This window comes from Pseudochaenichthys georgianus, chromosome 1, assembly GCF_902827115.2.
Source record: "Pseudochaenichthys georgianus chromosome 1, fPseGeo1.2, whole genome shotgun sequence".
In the NCBI taxonomy this organism is placed as follows: domain Eukaryota; kingdom Metazoa; phylum Chordata; class Actinopteri; order Perciformes; family Channichthyidae; genus Pseudochaenichthys; species Pseudochaenichthys georgianus.
The window spans coordinates 15,276,385-15,290,813 of record NC_047503.1 but is presented as its reverse complement, the minus strand read 5'-3'; the positions used below and the strand labels follow the sequence as shown (position 1 = coordinate 15,290,813).

General features: G+C 40.4%; 1 protein-coding gene across 1 annotated transcript in view; it reads left to right on the top strand.

The window, feature by feature from the left end:
* The window catches only part of xylt1 (xylosyltransferase I), a 95,372-nt gene extending 81,798 nt beyond the window's left edge, over positions 1 to 13,574 (top strand). Inside the window, exons 10-11 of the mRNA XM_034094064.1 lie at positions 6,330 to 6,663; positions 10,547 to 13,574. Of these exons, the coding sequence (XP_033949955.1) occupies positions 6,330 to 6,663; positions 10,547 to 10,869 (657 nt within the window). The 3' untranslated portion in view covers positions 10,870 to 13,574. The remainder of the gene's footprint in view (positions 1 to 6,329; positions 6,664 to 10,546) is intronic.
* The last annotated feature ends 855 nt before the right edge of the window (positions 13,575 to 14,429 follow it).

Sequence of the window (14,429 nt, the reverse complement as noted above, 5' to 3'; positions counted from 1 at the left end):
AATGATAATAACTAGCAGATACTAAAAACATTTTCCAATAAAATCTCATTCATATCTTTGTGTTTACTTCACACTTGATCACTCCGCTTAATACGATTAACAAATGTGTATATATTGAAATATTACATAATTATTTCTCCATTATTTCAGCTGTTAAGTTCATTTTGCAATACAGGGTTCATAATTTAATAAGGGGAAAAAAGGTTTCTTTTGTCAAGTGTTTAGTTCACACATGAATAAGTATAATAGGTTTTACCATTTTAAATAGATGTTTTATTTACGTAATGACCTGCTACCAAGCTATATGAAGATATGAAATGGCCTATAATTGGAAAAAATATGTTAGCCTTGATGCAAGCCCCATTAGTAGTCATGATGATATTCAAATGTAATAGTACATTTAAATAAATAAATAATAATAATAATACGTTCTTTATATTAGTGAATTGTGAACTAACTATTTAAATGACCAAAGAGTTTAATTCAATCTGACCGTTTGGCATATCCCACAGGTTGAAAAAAGCTGCAAAAAACGTAGTAAATGTTGTATCTGCGTGGGCTTTAGGACCTCTAGCTTTGTGCAATGTCAATATGTATGGTCTATGTACTTTAAGCTTTGTTAGGTAGGAATTGCCTGCATGTGCGTCAGTTTATTCCATATGTGTTTCTTGGTGCAGAAAGTGAAAAAATACTTGTCTGGCCTCCTTAAAAAAGAGGAACTGCTCTGCCGCCAGTTTTTGCATAATTGACTATGCACTTTGTCGACGCTTGTTGGTGAATCAACTCTGGGCAAGAAGCAAAAGCAGGTCTCGTGGGTCCCCTCCTACCCACAGCCTTTGCATATTGTCAGAATCTCCCTCTCATAACTCTGACTTTAGTCGGCCTTCTGCCTCCTCTCTCCCAGTGGATTACAGTGAGATTCCTCCGTCAATACTCCCTTCATTTCTTTATCGGGCTCCGAACAAGAGCGCTGCCAATCAATCGGTGGATATAGCGTGTGCCAGGCTTGAATAAAGTAATGAGCTGCAGAGGTGCCAGACAGGAGACCTGAGCAGTAATTTAAAGACAAAAGATCCAAGGTCCATGGGGCAGAAATGGCCAGAGGTCAGTCCAATAATTGAGATGAAAGCGAGATGTCTTTTCACGGATAGCCAAGACAGACCCACGCTGTCTAATTTATGCATTTAGTGTCTATTTATACTGGACATCGCAATCTCAATTCTCGAAGGATGCCGTACAGGGTCAGTTCCAGTCAGCCATTGATCGTCCAGAAGGGTGAGGGTTGTTAATCAGCTACCATTGTAAAGGATGAGCGCTTCCTAAAGACGCCATCCTTCTCACGTTTCTGCCAACACCCCCAGACATCGTTCACTGTCTTAGTGTGTGTGTGTGTGTGTGTGTGTGTGTGTGTGTGTGTGTGTGTGTGTGTGTGTGTGTGTGTGTGTGTGTGTGTGTGTGTGTGTGTGTGTGTGTGTGTGTGTGTGTGTGTGTGTGTGTGGTGTGTGTGTGTGTGTGTGTGTGTGTGTGTGTGTGTGTGTGTGTGTGTGTGTGTGTGTGTGTGTGTGTGTGTGTGTGTGTGTGTGTGTGTGTGTGTGTGTGTGTGTGTGTGTGTGTGTTGCCTCCCTCTCTATCACCCCATCAATCTCGATCACTCCACGTGTCTCATTGTGCATACAGCACCGTTTTGCAATCTCTGCAATCCAACACACGCAGGTCTTCAGTTACAGCTTTTACCGAAATGGAGACATTAAAGGCAATTAGCCATACTCATGTATTCACGCTGTTCTCGTCATTTGTTTCCCCTTCCTTTTACTGTCTTTTTTTTTAGTCCTTCAATGTCCTTTATCGTCAAATCATAAGTTCAAAAATACATGACCTATAGATCTAAGTTAAATGAAACAAACATATGTCTGCTAAATGTTAATTATGTAAGCTTGCAGGACGTAATAATATTAAATTGGCTCCTCGTTGCTCTGGCAGTCGTCCAGTGTGCCGCATGCTGCCAGCTAATTCTATATTCTGCAGCCAGAGGCAATGCATGTCTCATATATTCACAAGAGATATATTTGACTTTGGTATTATCTGTTATGTTTTTATATTCCGTTTATTTACCGTAACATTTTTCGCAGAGAAGGCAGAATTCTCTATCTTTGTTGCATCCCTTTTTCTGCGGTCAAAACGCTGTCTGCATTTAATGTCAGTGTTTTTTCCCCTCTGATGTCAGATTGTAATCCTCTCCTCTGCAGTTTATGTTGAGAACAAATACTGCTCACGCTGGATCCCGCTGCTTATTGCCCTTCTTCTTTCTTTCGATCTCTGAGATGTGTTCTGAGAGCAAACATGGATGCATTTGATCTCCTCCCCCCCCCCCAAGGGCATGTGGTCGGGGTCTAGTCATGTGCGATCCTCGGGCTGCCTCTCATTTTCCCTGTAAAAGATATACTCAGGAATACAGCTCAATCAGACGAATAGACTCAAAATGTGCAGGAAGAAACCATCTCTGCTGTCAGCCTCTGCTCATTATGACATTACATAACAGCTGTGGAGGGCTGGGCTGCAGTGTGTGGCTGTTTGATGGAAAATGCATGCTGGAGATGAATCCCCTCGATAATTCAGTGCAGATATTGGTTATCTTAAAGGTCCCCTATTATACTGTTTTTCATCAAGATATTATAGGTCTCTTGGGACCCGAGGAAAAAAAGTGTCTTCCAATTTCCTTTTTTTTGTGATTTCCTACCTATTTAGGGTTAAAAAAAAAACATCTTGCAATTTAGACTTTTATTTTAAAATGTTACAGTATGTCCACTGTAGAGGACGTTGGGATCATATTAGTTTGAAAAGACAGCCAAAATTAACAGATGGTCTATGTAACGTATTATGGTTATAGAGTGATATTAATACAATAATACATTCACCTTTATTTAAAACATGAATAAGTAATTGATCTGAACATTGCTGTTTATTTGGTCACTAAAAAACTAGTTTGGTTTTTGGTGAATCTTTCCAGATCTTCAAATACTTTGCAGTCAATGTACTGGGAAAAGTACCTCATTGACTCCAGTCGGCAAGGGCTGTAGGGTCATCTTGACTAGTTGTATGGATGTGGTCTCCATTTGACCATGCTCATAGAAACAAAGCTTGCATTCCTGAGGCAATTCTCATTTTTCATGGCTCTATTTAAAACAAAAACAACAATAAGACATACGTGCTACTCTGGGCCCACAGAGGGCCATGTCTTTCCAGCTCGTCCCTATCTGTCTCTGTCTGTATCTGTGCGCTCATGGAGCATCCTGCATCTTCCCCCCCTTCTTCTTGACCCTCTTCTATCCCAGGTGTGAAAGCTCTCTCATCATCTGAGAGGTCAAAATCTGAATCTCCCTGAACTATCTGGTACAGAAAATGTCTGCTTCAGTTCCGTCTCCTGCAACAATATTGAGTCATAAAGTCCATGAAGATGGTCCTGACGTCCACTAGGATGGACATTTATAAAAGAGCTGTTATTTCAAAACTTGAATTATTTAATTGCTTTCAGAACTAATGATAGAGTTCCTCACATGTTAATAAAGAAGAACATATATGATTTTCATGGTAAAAATTACAATTATTCAACAATATTTGACTTCTCCTCCTGCTTCTATAAAATGTTGTTGTTGGTATGCCAGCCATTTTGGATGAAAATAAAGAGGAACTTCCCAGCATGCAATTTTAACCAATGACATATCACTGGAAAGACCAGGATGTTTGTTTGTAGCCTTTATTTGACCAGGTGAAACCCCTTGAGATCAAAAGATCTCTTTTTCAAGGGTGACCTGCAGGACATTAGTTACACATGTAACATAAAAACAACAGAACAACAATAAGGATGACATACAACATAATGTACAGGGTACAGTTTACAAAACTCTATTTACAGTGACAGGTACCATGAGTATCAAACAGCATGTCACCCAGCCGAGTTTTAAAATGATGCAGGGGAACCAAAGTGCTCAGTTTTAAACAGGTTTGCAGACTGTTCCAATTTAGTGGAGCTGCACATCTAAAAGCTTTCTTCCCTAAGACAGTCCTAGCACTTGGCACATTTAATAAAACAACATCATGAGATCTCAGGCAATACGTACTTTCAATTCGTCGAGAGATCAGAGAGCAGATATAAAAAGGTAGTTTACCCAACATGGCTTTATAAATGAACATGTACCAGTGACTGAGCCTCCGTACAGTTAGTGAAGGCAGACCTGCCCTTGCATACAGGGTACAGTGATGAGTAAGTGCTTTACAGTTAGTAACAAATCTCAGAGCACTGTGATAGGCGGCATCTAACTTTTCCAGGCAATGGGCAGGTGCATTCATATAGATCAGATCACCATAGTCCAGCACAGGTAAAAAGGTCACAGTGACTAGCCTTTTCCTGGCCTCAAGCGAGAAACAGGACTTGTTCCTGTAGAAGAAACCTAGCCTAACCCTCAGCTTTTTAAGCAGATTAGTGACCTGAAGTTTAAAAGTAAGACAATCATCAAGCCAGATACCACGGTATTTGTAACAGGTAACCACTTCAAGTTTTGTTCCTTGCGTAGTTACAATATCAAAAACAGGCTCTGGTGTCTTTTTTGCTTTTGAAAAGAGCATTACCTTGGTTTTATCCACATTTAAAAGAAGCTTTAGTTCAGAGAGCTGAGTCTGAATAATGTTAAAAACAGCCTGTAATTTAACAACAGCCTCTTTAATGGAGGGACCTGCACAGTACATCACAGTATCATCCGCATAAAAATGTAAAGTAGCTTCATCCACATTATCACCTACACTGTTAATATATATGGAGAATAAAAGTGGTCCTAAAACAGAACCCTGTGGTACACCATTAGAAATGTTTAACCACTCAGAAGACAGTCCATCAAAATGAACACATTGGGACCTTTCAGAGAGGTAGTTCACAAACCACCCCACTGCATGGCTGGATATGCCAATACTGAGTAGCCTCTGCTTTAAGATGCAATGATCAACGGTGTCAAACGCTTTGGAAAGGTCAATAAATAGAGCTGCACAACTCTGCTTATTATCTAAAATACTCGCCACATCATTTACCACTTTCATTGTGGCAGTGATGGTGCTGTGTTGCTTTCTGAAGCCTGACTGATGTTTAGACAGGATGTCATTTGTACATAAAAACACCTTTACCTGTTCACTCACTAGGCGTTCAAAAACCTTAGCCAGAACTGACAATTTAGAGATGGGCCTATAGTTATTTAAAATAGTTGCCTCCCCTCCTTTCAGTAAAGGCAAGACATAAGCTGACTTCCATACTTTTGGAATTGTATTTGTGCTGAGAGAGAGGTTAAAAAGAGAAGTAAAAGGTGGAGCAATAAAATCTGCAGCTATCTTTAAAAAGAAAGGTTCTAAGTTGTCCGGGCCAGCCAGTTTCCTAGGATCTAGCTTAGATAATGCTTCATGAACAACATTGACAGTAAAAGGAGTAAAACTGAAAGGGTTTTCCAGACCACATTGTTCAGAGTCACGGATTGGGGTGTTCACAGAAGCAGAGTTAGTCACAGAATCAAACATAGAACCGCAGGACACAAAATGCTCATTAAAGCAATTTAGCATAGTAGCCCTGTCCGATATAGTGCACGGAGGTAGCTCATTACGGATCTCACCGGTCGATATCGATTGTATTGCTTTCCAAAATGTCCTAGGATTATTTAGGTGTTATGTCCTCTGTACAGCACATCAGGGATTGATAGAGTAGCTCAAAAGAGTCAAAGGAGATGCATGTTAACAAAATGTCCACTACAGTGGACATTTTCAATGGTCTGGGTCCCAGGAGGTTAAATATAAAACATGTCTCTGAAGTTTTTGGCTCGAAATACCAAATAGATCGTGCATTGTAGCATCCCATAACCCCCTCTGTTTCAGCCCTGTTTCAAAAGTGCTGATTCTCTGTCTGTTACTTTGAAAATAAGGAGCCACACCCCTCTGAGATATATTTGGTTAAAAAGAACACAATTCAGGTGATAAGGTGGGGGGGGTTACCTTGGTTGGTTATTGGCTAACGGTGACACAAGCCAAACAATCGTTATGACATCATAAAGTGTCCAAAATCTGATCAGCTCCTTTTCAGACAGGTTTTTATATAAATGGATCAGTTTTCCTGAAACTTTCGGAATCTCTTTACACAGAGGGGACACATGTTTAAGTATAAAAGACATGAAAACGTGGATTTTGCATAATAGGGGACTTCTATTAATCAAATGATGATGCCTGCACAGAGTGTGTATTTATAGCTCGCTCCTCTACTCGACTTACCTCATCATGTCACTCTTATTTCTCTTTTTCAGATTGGCACTGAGTGGGATGCCAAAGAGCGCATGTTCAGAAACTTCGGCGGCCTGATGGGCCCCATGGACGAGACGGTGGGCATGCAGAAGTGGAGCAAGGGGCCCAACGTCACCGTCACGGTCGTGTGGATCGACCCCACCAATGTCATCGCGGCCACCTATGACATCCTGATCGACGCGGGGGCAGAGTTCACTCACTACCGCCCGCCGCTCAACCTGCCGCTGCGGCCCGGCGTGTGGAGCGTCCGCATCCTGCACCACTGGAGCCCCGTGGGCGAGATGCGCTTCCTCATCGCCCCGCTGACCTACAGCAAGCACCAGCCCATACGACAAGGTGAGATTCATTCAGTTCTTTCCTTCCTCTGTTATGTGCAGAGATGGCAAAAGTACACACATCCTTTACTCACGTAGAAGTACAGATACTCGTGTTTAACAATACTCTGGTCAAAGTAGAAGTAGTGACTACACTTCTTTATTCAAGTAACAATAAAGAAGTTTGGGCTTCGAAATGTACTTTCGAAAAAGTACCCATAGCTACCATCTGTTTTATAGAGTAACTGACCTCCCTTTATATTAATAGAACAATCATGGAATTGTTAGCTAGCGAATGTTTCGATGCTGAACAACGGCAAAATGATAACGTTTTCATTGGTCCCTCTTGTTTAGAGAAACCAGGAAATGATGGATACACGGATCGTGTTCAAATCAACATGCACGCAATGACTCTAAATAATAATGATCACGCCACCAAACACACATTCAAACTAAAGGAACGAACCTGTTTTGAAAATGTAAGAAGTAAAAGTACAATGCGAATGTGAAACATACTAGGATTATAATATGATTTAAGATACTAAAATGAACTCAAATGGGAAGGCACAGGTAATAATAATAATCCAATATATATGAACTCACTATGAAAGAGGCTGTTCTGGAGAATATGTACTGTTACAGTACTTTTGCAGCATTTTGGCAATTACAGTTGTTTACTTTTAAGTACAATTTCAAATGAAGGACTTCTTCTTGTAATGGATCATTAGTATAGAGCAGTATTGTTACTTACACATTTTCCCCCTTCCCCCTCTTGCATTTTGAACACGTCACAAAATTAGACTTAGTGTTCAAACCAAACATTGTGAGCATTTTTGTTGTCACGTTTTTAGAGTAGAAGCCACTGCTGCTTGTAGTTGTGATAAACCCATGTAACGCTTATTTTTGCTTTGAAACACAAAAATCACCTGCTTTATCTCGATCAATAGTTCAAATACTGGATGTTAAACATGAGAGAAACTGTTAGTATCTTCTTCAATTGACACTCACATAGTTTGCATTGACTGAAGTAACGATAGGCGCAGCCTTATATTTGCATTGATACCCTTTCGAATCAAGCCTCTGGGCCTCTGCAGACTCCGGTTGTTTGTCATCAAGTCACCTTTAATAACCCGGCTGCTGCTCATACACACTAAACAAGAGTGTTAAACAACAGCGCACTTAGCCGTCCAAAAACAATGAAACAATGAAATCAATCAGGCAGCGTGGATAAGGGACATCGCAGTGTTTAAGTCCGTAATCACATGAGAGTAGAGACGCTGGTTCGGCTTAATCGGGCCTTTCTCCGTCTAATAATCTTACTGAGCCGTTTTAATGATGTAGACAAACAACAAGTAAAGTAACAGCTTTGTCTTCGACCTGAGTCTCAGCGGGCTGTTGTGCGAAAGTGTGAGTTAAATATTCATCTCTGGGTTTACGGCTGTTTAGGTTCAATCTTCTCTGGCTTCCTATTGACGTATGTGGAGACACATTTACCCTAATGCTAATTGAACGGTGTCGCTCCAAAGTGTGTTATCTTATATAGTGTTGTACCTCAGTTATCAGATGAGTAGCATCAGATAAAGTCCATTTATCTGGTAGGTTGTACTTTTATGGTTTGTTGATGTAAATATTAGAAACACTGTTACCGGCTCAATTATAATTTCTGCATGCTTCTTGGGTAATTTGAAGCTGCCATGGCTCTTTTCTGTAACAAATGCAAATGTCCCCTCTGTGGGACGAATAAAGGGATTCTGATTCTGATCAAAAGGACTCATTAGGTCTTGTTTCCGAATGAGAAATGATTATACTGTATGTGTAGTTGGATTAGTGATGCATTTATGTGTAGCAGCACCTTGTTAATGTCATTTCAAGTACTTTTCTGTTACGAATGGGTGAAGCAGGTAGGACTCAAATGCAGAATAACGAAAAGCGAGCTTTATTAAATAATAAAGCTGTGGCAAAAACAAGGCAGAATCCAAAATATCCAATAAAGCTGCACAAGGAACACAGACCGTGAAATAACATGGAGGGGAAACAGACATAAAGCAGACAGGCAGGAAACGGGGGTGAACACTTTACACAATAAAACCCAAGGACAAGAAAAACACCAACACAGACAAAACTACAAACGTGACAAAACATGAGAATCGTGACACTTTTCAGTAGTTCTTGCATCACAATGCATCGTATTTAATGAGGTGATCATATGACCCATTTTTAATAAGAATAAGAGATCTAGTCATTCGTGATTAAACTGTTTAACTGATAGTGTTTTGCATTTTTTTGTATCGATCATAGCTTTGCTACTGTGTTTGCAAACTTAAAGAATATGTATGTATGTATGTTATATAACTTTGAATTTAAATGAACAGCTGTTTTAAGCAGCAAAATCTAACTGTATTCAATTCAGTATACTAATGAACATTCCATTTGGTATGACCAGTAGCTTGTGGTGGCTAACGTTGGCATATGTTAAATAGATAGTTCTGTATAACGGAAAATATTAAGTCAGTTCTATGTCCATAAGTGCTCCCATTATGCTATGATTTAGAATTCAGTAAATATTAATACCGTAAAGACCTTATTGTCTTACAATACCAGTACATAATAAGAAATATCTGACATTAAAGGTGGGGTAGGTAAGTTTGAGAAACCGGCTCGAGATACACTTTTTGTTATATTCCATGGAATGCTCTTAACATCCGATAGCAATGAATATCTGAAGTGCTTTGACAAAAAATCCATAAAAAAATGTGAGCTGTGGAAGCCGTGGTACTGTAAAAAGTACAACCAATCCGTTTAGCCGGCCCGGCTAAACGGATTGGATTGGTTTGCCGCCTTGCCGCCTTGTCTGTCAGCCTTCCATCTCGTGCACGCACAAATATATCTCGTGCCCTCATTGGGCGTGCTTTGCAGCAGTACTTCAATGACTCGCCAGCAACAGGCGGCCACTTTCACCAGTCTGCTGACGTCATGTGCGCGTTCATGTGTGTTGGAGGAGGTGCTCTGTAAGGAAGTCTGAAGGAAGGGGCGGATTCTTTTGGGCTGTGTACTTTCAAATTTTAGTGCACTCGAGCCGGTTTCTGAAACTTACCTACCCCACCTTTAAGTAGGATTAAATCATTAACATTTATTTGTACAGGAAAATATTTCCTAACTTTTAGCAGTAGAATAAAGTTATCTACTTTTTAATTGTATTTTGTAGACATAATATAATAATCCTGTGCATGCTTGGCTCACTGTGTGCCTTCCATCCAGCCGCCTTTAATGCACTGCCATGTCTGGCACCAGGTTTCTCTCCTACCTGCAATGCCAATTCAACTTTATGACGTGGCCTTCCACCCGCATTGGCTGAAGCAGACACACAAATGCACAGTGTTCAGTCACACACTCTGCCACCACAAAGCTAGCTGGCATGGTATGGCCATCCCATCTCTCTGCCTGGTGGTGCACCTCATGTCTGACTGCATCTTTTCTGTCACCGGTGCATGAAAAGCGCTGCTCAGCCATGGTAAGAGAGGCTGGCTAGCGCCCCAGTTAGAGTAGCAGTGAGGAATGTACAGCCTCAGTGGAGTTTAGGGTGGAGAAAGTGTTTTAAAGGGGAAAATGTGTCTACGTTTTTCTGTCTTCCTGCCTGTCATGGGAAGAAAGAATGAGGGCGCGTCTGACCGTTTCCACACAGTGAGCATCACAGTGGCTTGAAATACCACATGAAAGAATGAGACTTATTGTGAGAATCAATCCAACAAAATTAGCAGTACCAAGACACCGGTTCAGATAATACTTAAGCAACACATGTTCTTTGCTTTGATATCTTACCGTTCATGTCTCCCTCTCTCCGTCTGACCACTGATGATCAACTCCTTCTCTGTTCTCTTTCTCTCTTCCTTCCCACGTCTCTCCAGAGGATACTCTGAAGCTCCACAATGGGCCCACCAAGAACAGCTACATGGAGCAGAGTTTCCACGGCCTCAACCCGGTGCTCAACATCCCGGTCAGCCTGGGCTTCGTGGAGCAGGCCAAGAGGAACGCGGCCCTGACCGGCCCCGAGCTGGAGCGCTGGTCAGACAGCCTGGTGGGCGAGATGTGGGAGGCGGCCGACGTCTGCGCCATGGGCCCCACCGCCTGCCCCGTCATGCAGGCCTGTCCTAAGAACCCCTGGAGCTCCCTGAGCCCAGACCCCAAGTCCCACATGGGAGTGGCGCGCGAAGACGGGCGCATCAGGTAGCAGCGCGGCCTCCAGCTGGACAGGAGGCCGCGGCGCAGGAGATTCACTGTTGATTTTTATTTATTTAAGGGGTTCGCTGCAGGTGGGGGAAGGAAACGTGATCTCTGTCTCTGTAGGAGAGGGAAACAAAGGAAAAAGTGGATTTTCTCGGGGGTTGGCGAGTGTGTCTGGACAGAAAGCGAAGGGAACGATTTTCAGATCCTCCCACGGGGTTCCTCCTTTTAGGGGATTATGCTGGCTTTGCTATATCAGTTTCCAGTGTATTTATTTTCCTTCTCATGGCTGAGTTTTACTGTGATCAAACGTTGCAATTTTCGAGCATTTATTTTTGCTGCTGAATGAATTATGAAGTCAGCTTTCAAAGCCCTGCACGGGGCACAGCGGTCATGTGACACTGGCAGCAGACGAAGCTCTGCTGCAGAAAAAGACATGCATGAGGAGGAAGCCTAGTACTGAACTAAATGTGCCTCCTTAAGTGTGTGTCAACATAAATAAAATGAGACAACATCTGAGTGTTCAGATTTACCCAAACAGTCGGAGAAGATTATTTTGATACAACTCAAATGCAGCACCATTTAAGATTATAAATGTCCCCTTTATGGAGAAATATTTTAGCATTTTCAAAGCAAACCAATTCAAAACTTTCTGATAGTTGGATGACTTCAGTTTGTAAATCAGTAGAACGGATCAGTAACAGCAGCACAACTGCTCTCAGTTCAGTGCCTGATCAGGATGTGGAACTGCTGCAGTAACATTTCGTTAAAATATGGAAAAAGAAGAATGCAAATAAAGAGGCCTTTTCAGAATAATGAAACCTATTTGGATTATAATAGAAATCTAATGTTAGTTTTAGTGTTGTAAATTCATAAAAGCTTCATTTTTGTTCTTTATACAATAGCGTTTTAAGACTTCACATTCACATAGTTTCGGTTTGTTTTACTAAAAACCAAGAGGTTGTTTTTTTCACAGACATGCCTCCAACTTGAAACACTCGAGCTGACCTTAAATGATCATCCTCATCTTTTTTTACTTTCTTCCACCTTATGTTGTACAAGATTATACGAGTCTCAAAACAAATGTGTGAATGAGGAAGTGGGGTTGGGTGAGTCCATGAGTCGCTATTTATTTATAAGTTTATATTAATACTGATATTTTTAGTCAGTGACTAAATAACTGCGACGCTGCCTTGGCAGCATGATAATATTTTTTGTAAAGAAAGCCGCCTTTATTTACAAAGGCCCTAACCCCAAACTTGTACCTTTTTACGGCCCGCACCTGTGTGTTGTCTGTGTTGTCCTGTCTGAATAGATCTCCTTGTCTTGGTTTCGTACATGGCTGTTTGCCAAGAGAAAGACACTGACCTGCGGGGTCAGAGGTCAACTATACCTAACAACCTCACCAAGCAGTGAAGGGGAACAAACCTCACACACATTGGACAGCGTCTGAGTTGAAGGAGAAACTTTGTATTTTGGTGTTTCATGGTTCAAGTCAGTTTCAGAATGATTGTGGTGATCTTCATGCTGTGACCATAATGTAAAATTTCAAGTGAATATTATATTGTATTTGATTGCAAAATGCATAAATCACTACATGACCCATCAACCCTTGTTCTGCCATTGAGACAATCTCCGGACAACAATTTATAACTCATCCTGAACAACAGGTGCGCTCAGATGTTTGTTTTTCTTTTAAATAAGTTTCATCTGGAGCCAATTAGTGTTCAATCTGTGATTGTCAACATTGTTTAGCCAGCACACGGGCTAAGTGAGTGTTTCTGCACAGGCTAATTAAGAGACATTTCTGTTCATTAATGTCAAGTTCACCTTGCCTCTCTTGTCGGATGTGTCGAATGCTATCACTCCTTCCCTCTTAACGCATTCTGGGGTTTAAGATGAAAAGGACAGTTTTAGTTTTTCACTGGTTGGCCTCTGCTGCCAGCTTTTAACTTATCATGCCTCCCTGTTCAGAACAACTACATCACACAATACATATTATTATGTAAGCTCAATGACAGTTTTGGAAAAAGGTGAATTAAATAAATGTAAGTCAATGTGGAAGTCCTATTTTGTAACAAAATGATTAACAAATGAAGATGTACATAGGTATTTTGTATTGAAGTATTGTTTTAAAAAAAAAAAGGTATTGTACATGTAAATACAGATGTGGTTAAAATGGATTATTAAGAATTTCTGAAGTGTTAATAACTGGGCACAAAGAGTAAATTGATGGTGTTTATTGATCAAAGTACATAACCTGTTTCAGTGTTTTTTGGACAGCTGTGACAACAACCTTGTCCTTTTTGCCTCTCAGAGAAAATCACATGCCAGATTGTTGTTGTTCTTGCTGGAATGTATTGTTGAGCAACTGTTGCACAAACTTCTCTGAACTGACGTTTCCCCCCCCCCCGTTATCTTTTTCCGGGGAGGCTCTGTGTGCCTTAGCTGACTTTTAGTACGTTCTCTGTCCATTAAAAGAAGGAAAACCTTTTATTTTGTTATTTGTTTTTGATCTGATGTGAAGAATACCATGAGTTTGTGGAGTGGTTCACTGGTACTGCAACACCAAAAAGATGTCTGCTGTTGTATATATCATCAGGCCTTATGTCTTTATCAGCTTTTGTTTTGATTCCCTTTGGGGGATTTGTTTTGTTGTTCTTGACTGGCTTGTCTTACTTTTCTCTGACTGCTTTTTGGAAATAAAATTATATGGAAAAAAAGCTCATGTGGACTCAAATCTTGAAACCTGCTGAAGCATCTTTCCACCATTACTCTACTGTTGTGGATATAGACCAAGTTAAATTAACCGGGTAAAATAACGCATGTAATACAGAATATTTTTCGTTAAACATGAACCTTGTCCTAAACTCCTTATATGTCTCAAAATATCCTTACACGGAGGAAAGGCTTAGCAAAATGTGATTTCAATTCCATTAAAGCAACACTACTAATCAAAGTTTTATATTAATAATCGATTTAATGACTATGTGTAATGTAAAAGGGGTCGCCTAAAGCATCAACAACAAATCATCTTGCGACTCTGCAGTTCCCCTCAGCTCTAGGGAGTGTTTTGGGTCTTTCAGCCCATTGTTAAGGCTTAGTTTTACAGCTCTCATTGGCATTGTTTCTAGCGGTACCAAGGTTTTTTTCTTAGAGAAATAGAAAGCTATAATAAGATTAATCTAAACTCCCTGCCCTCAGTGTTGCCACGTCAGGCTTTGTCCTGAAGAAGGTTAGAAAAATGTGTCGGCTGGTTGGATGGACCTATTTTGCATGAAAAATAAAAAATAAAATAAATAAATGTCCAATTTAATTACAAAAGATTCATTTATATCTATAGATTTATAGTGTGTGAAAATCTATACATATAAATGAATCTTTTGTAATTAAATTGGACATTTTTTTATTTTTTTTATTTGTACCTTTATTTAATGAGATAGGTCTCATTGAGATTAAAAATCTCTTTTTCAAGAGAGTCCTGGCCCAAGAATGGTAACAGCACAGTTACAGACAGTTTTACAGTTACAGACAATTAAAAAAAAACACAATCACAACACAGTCATA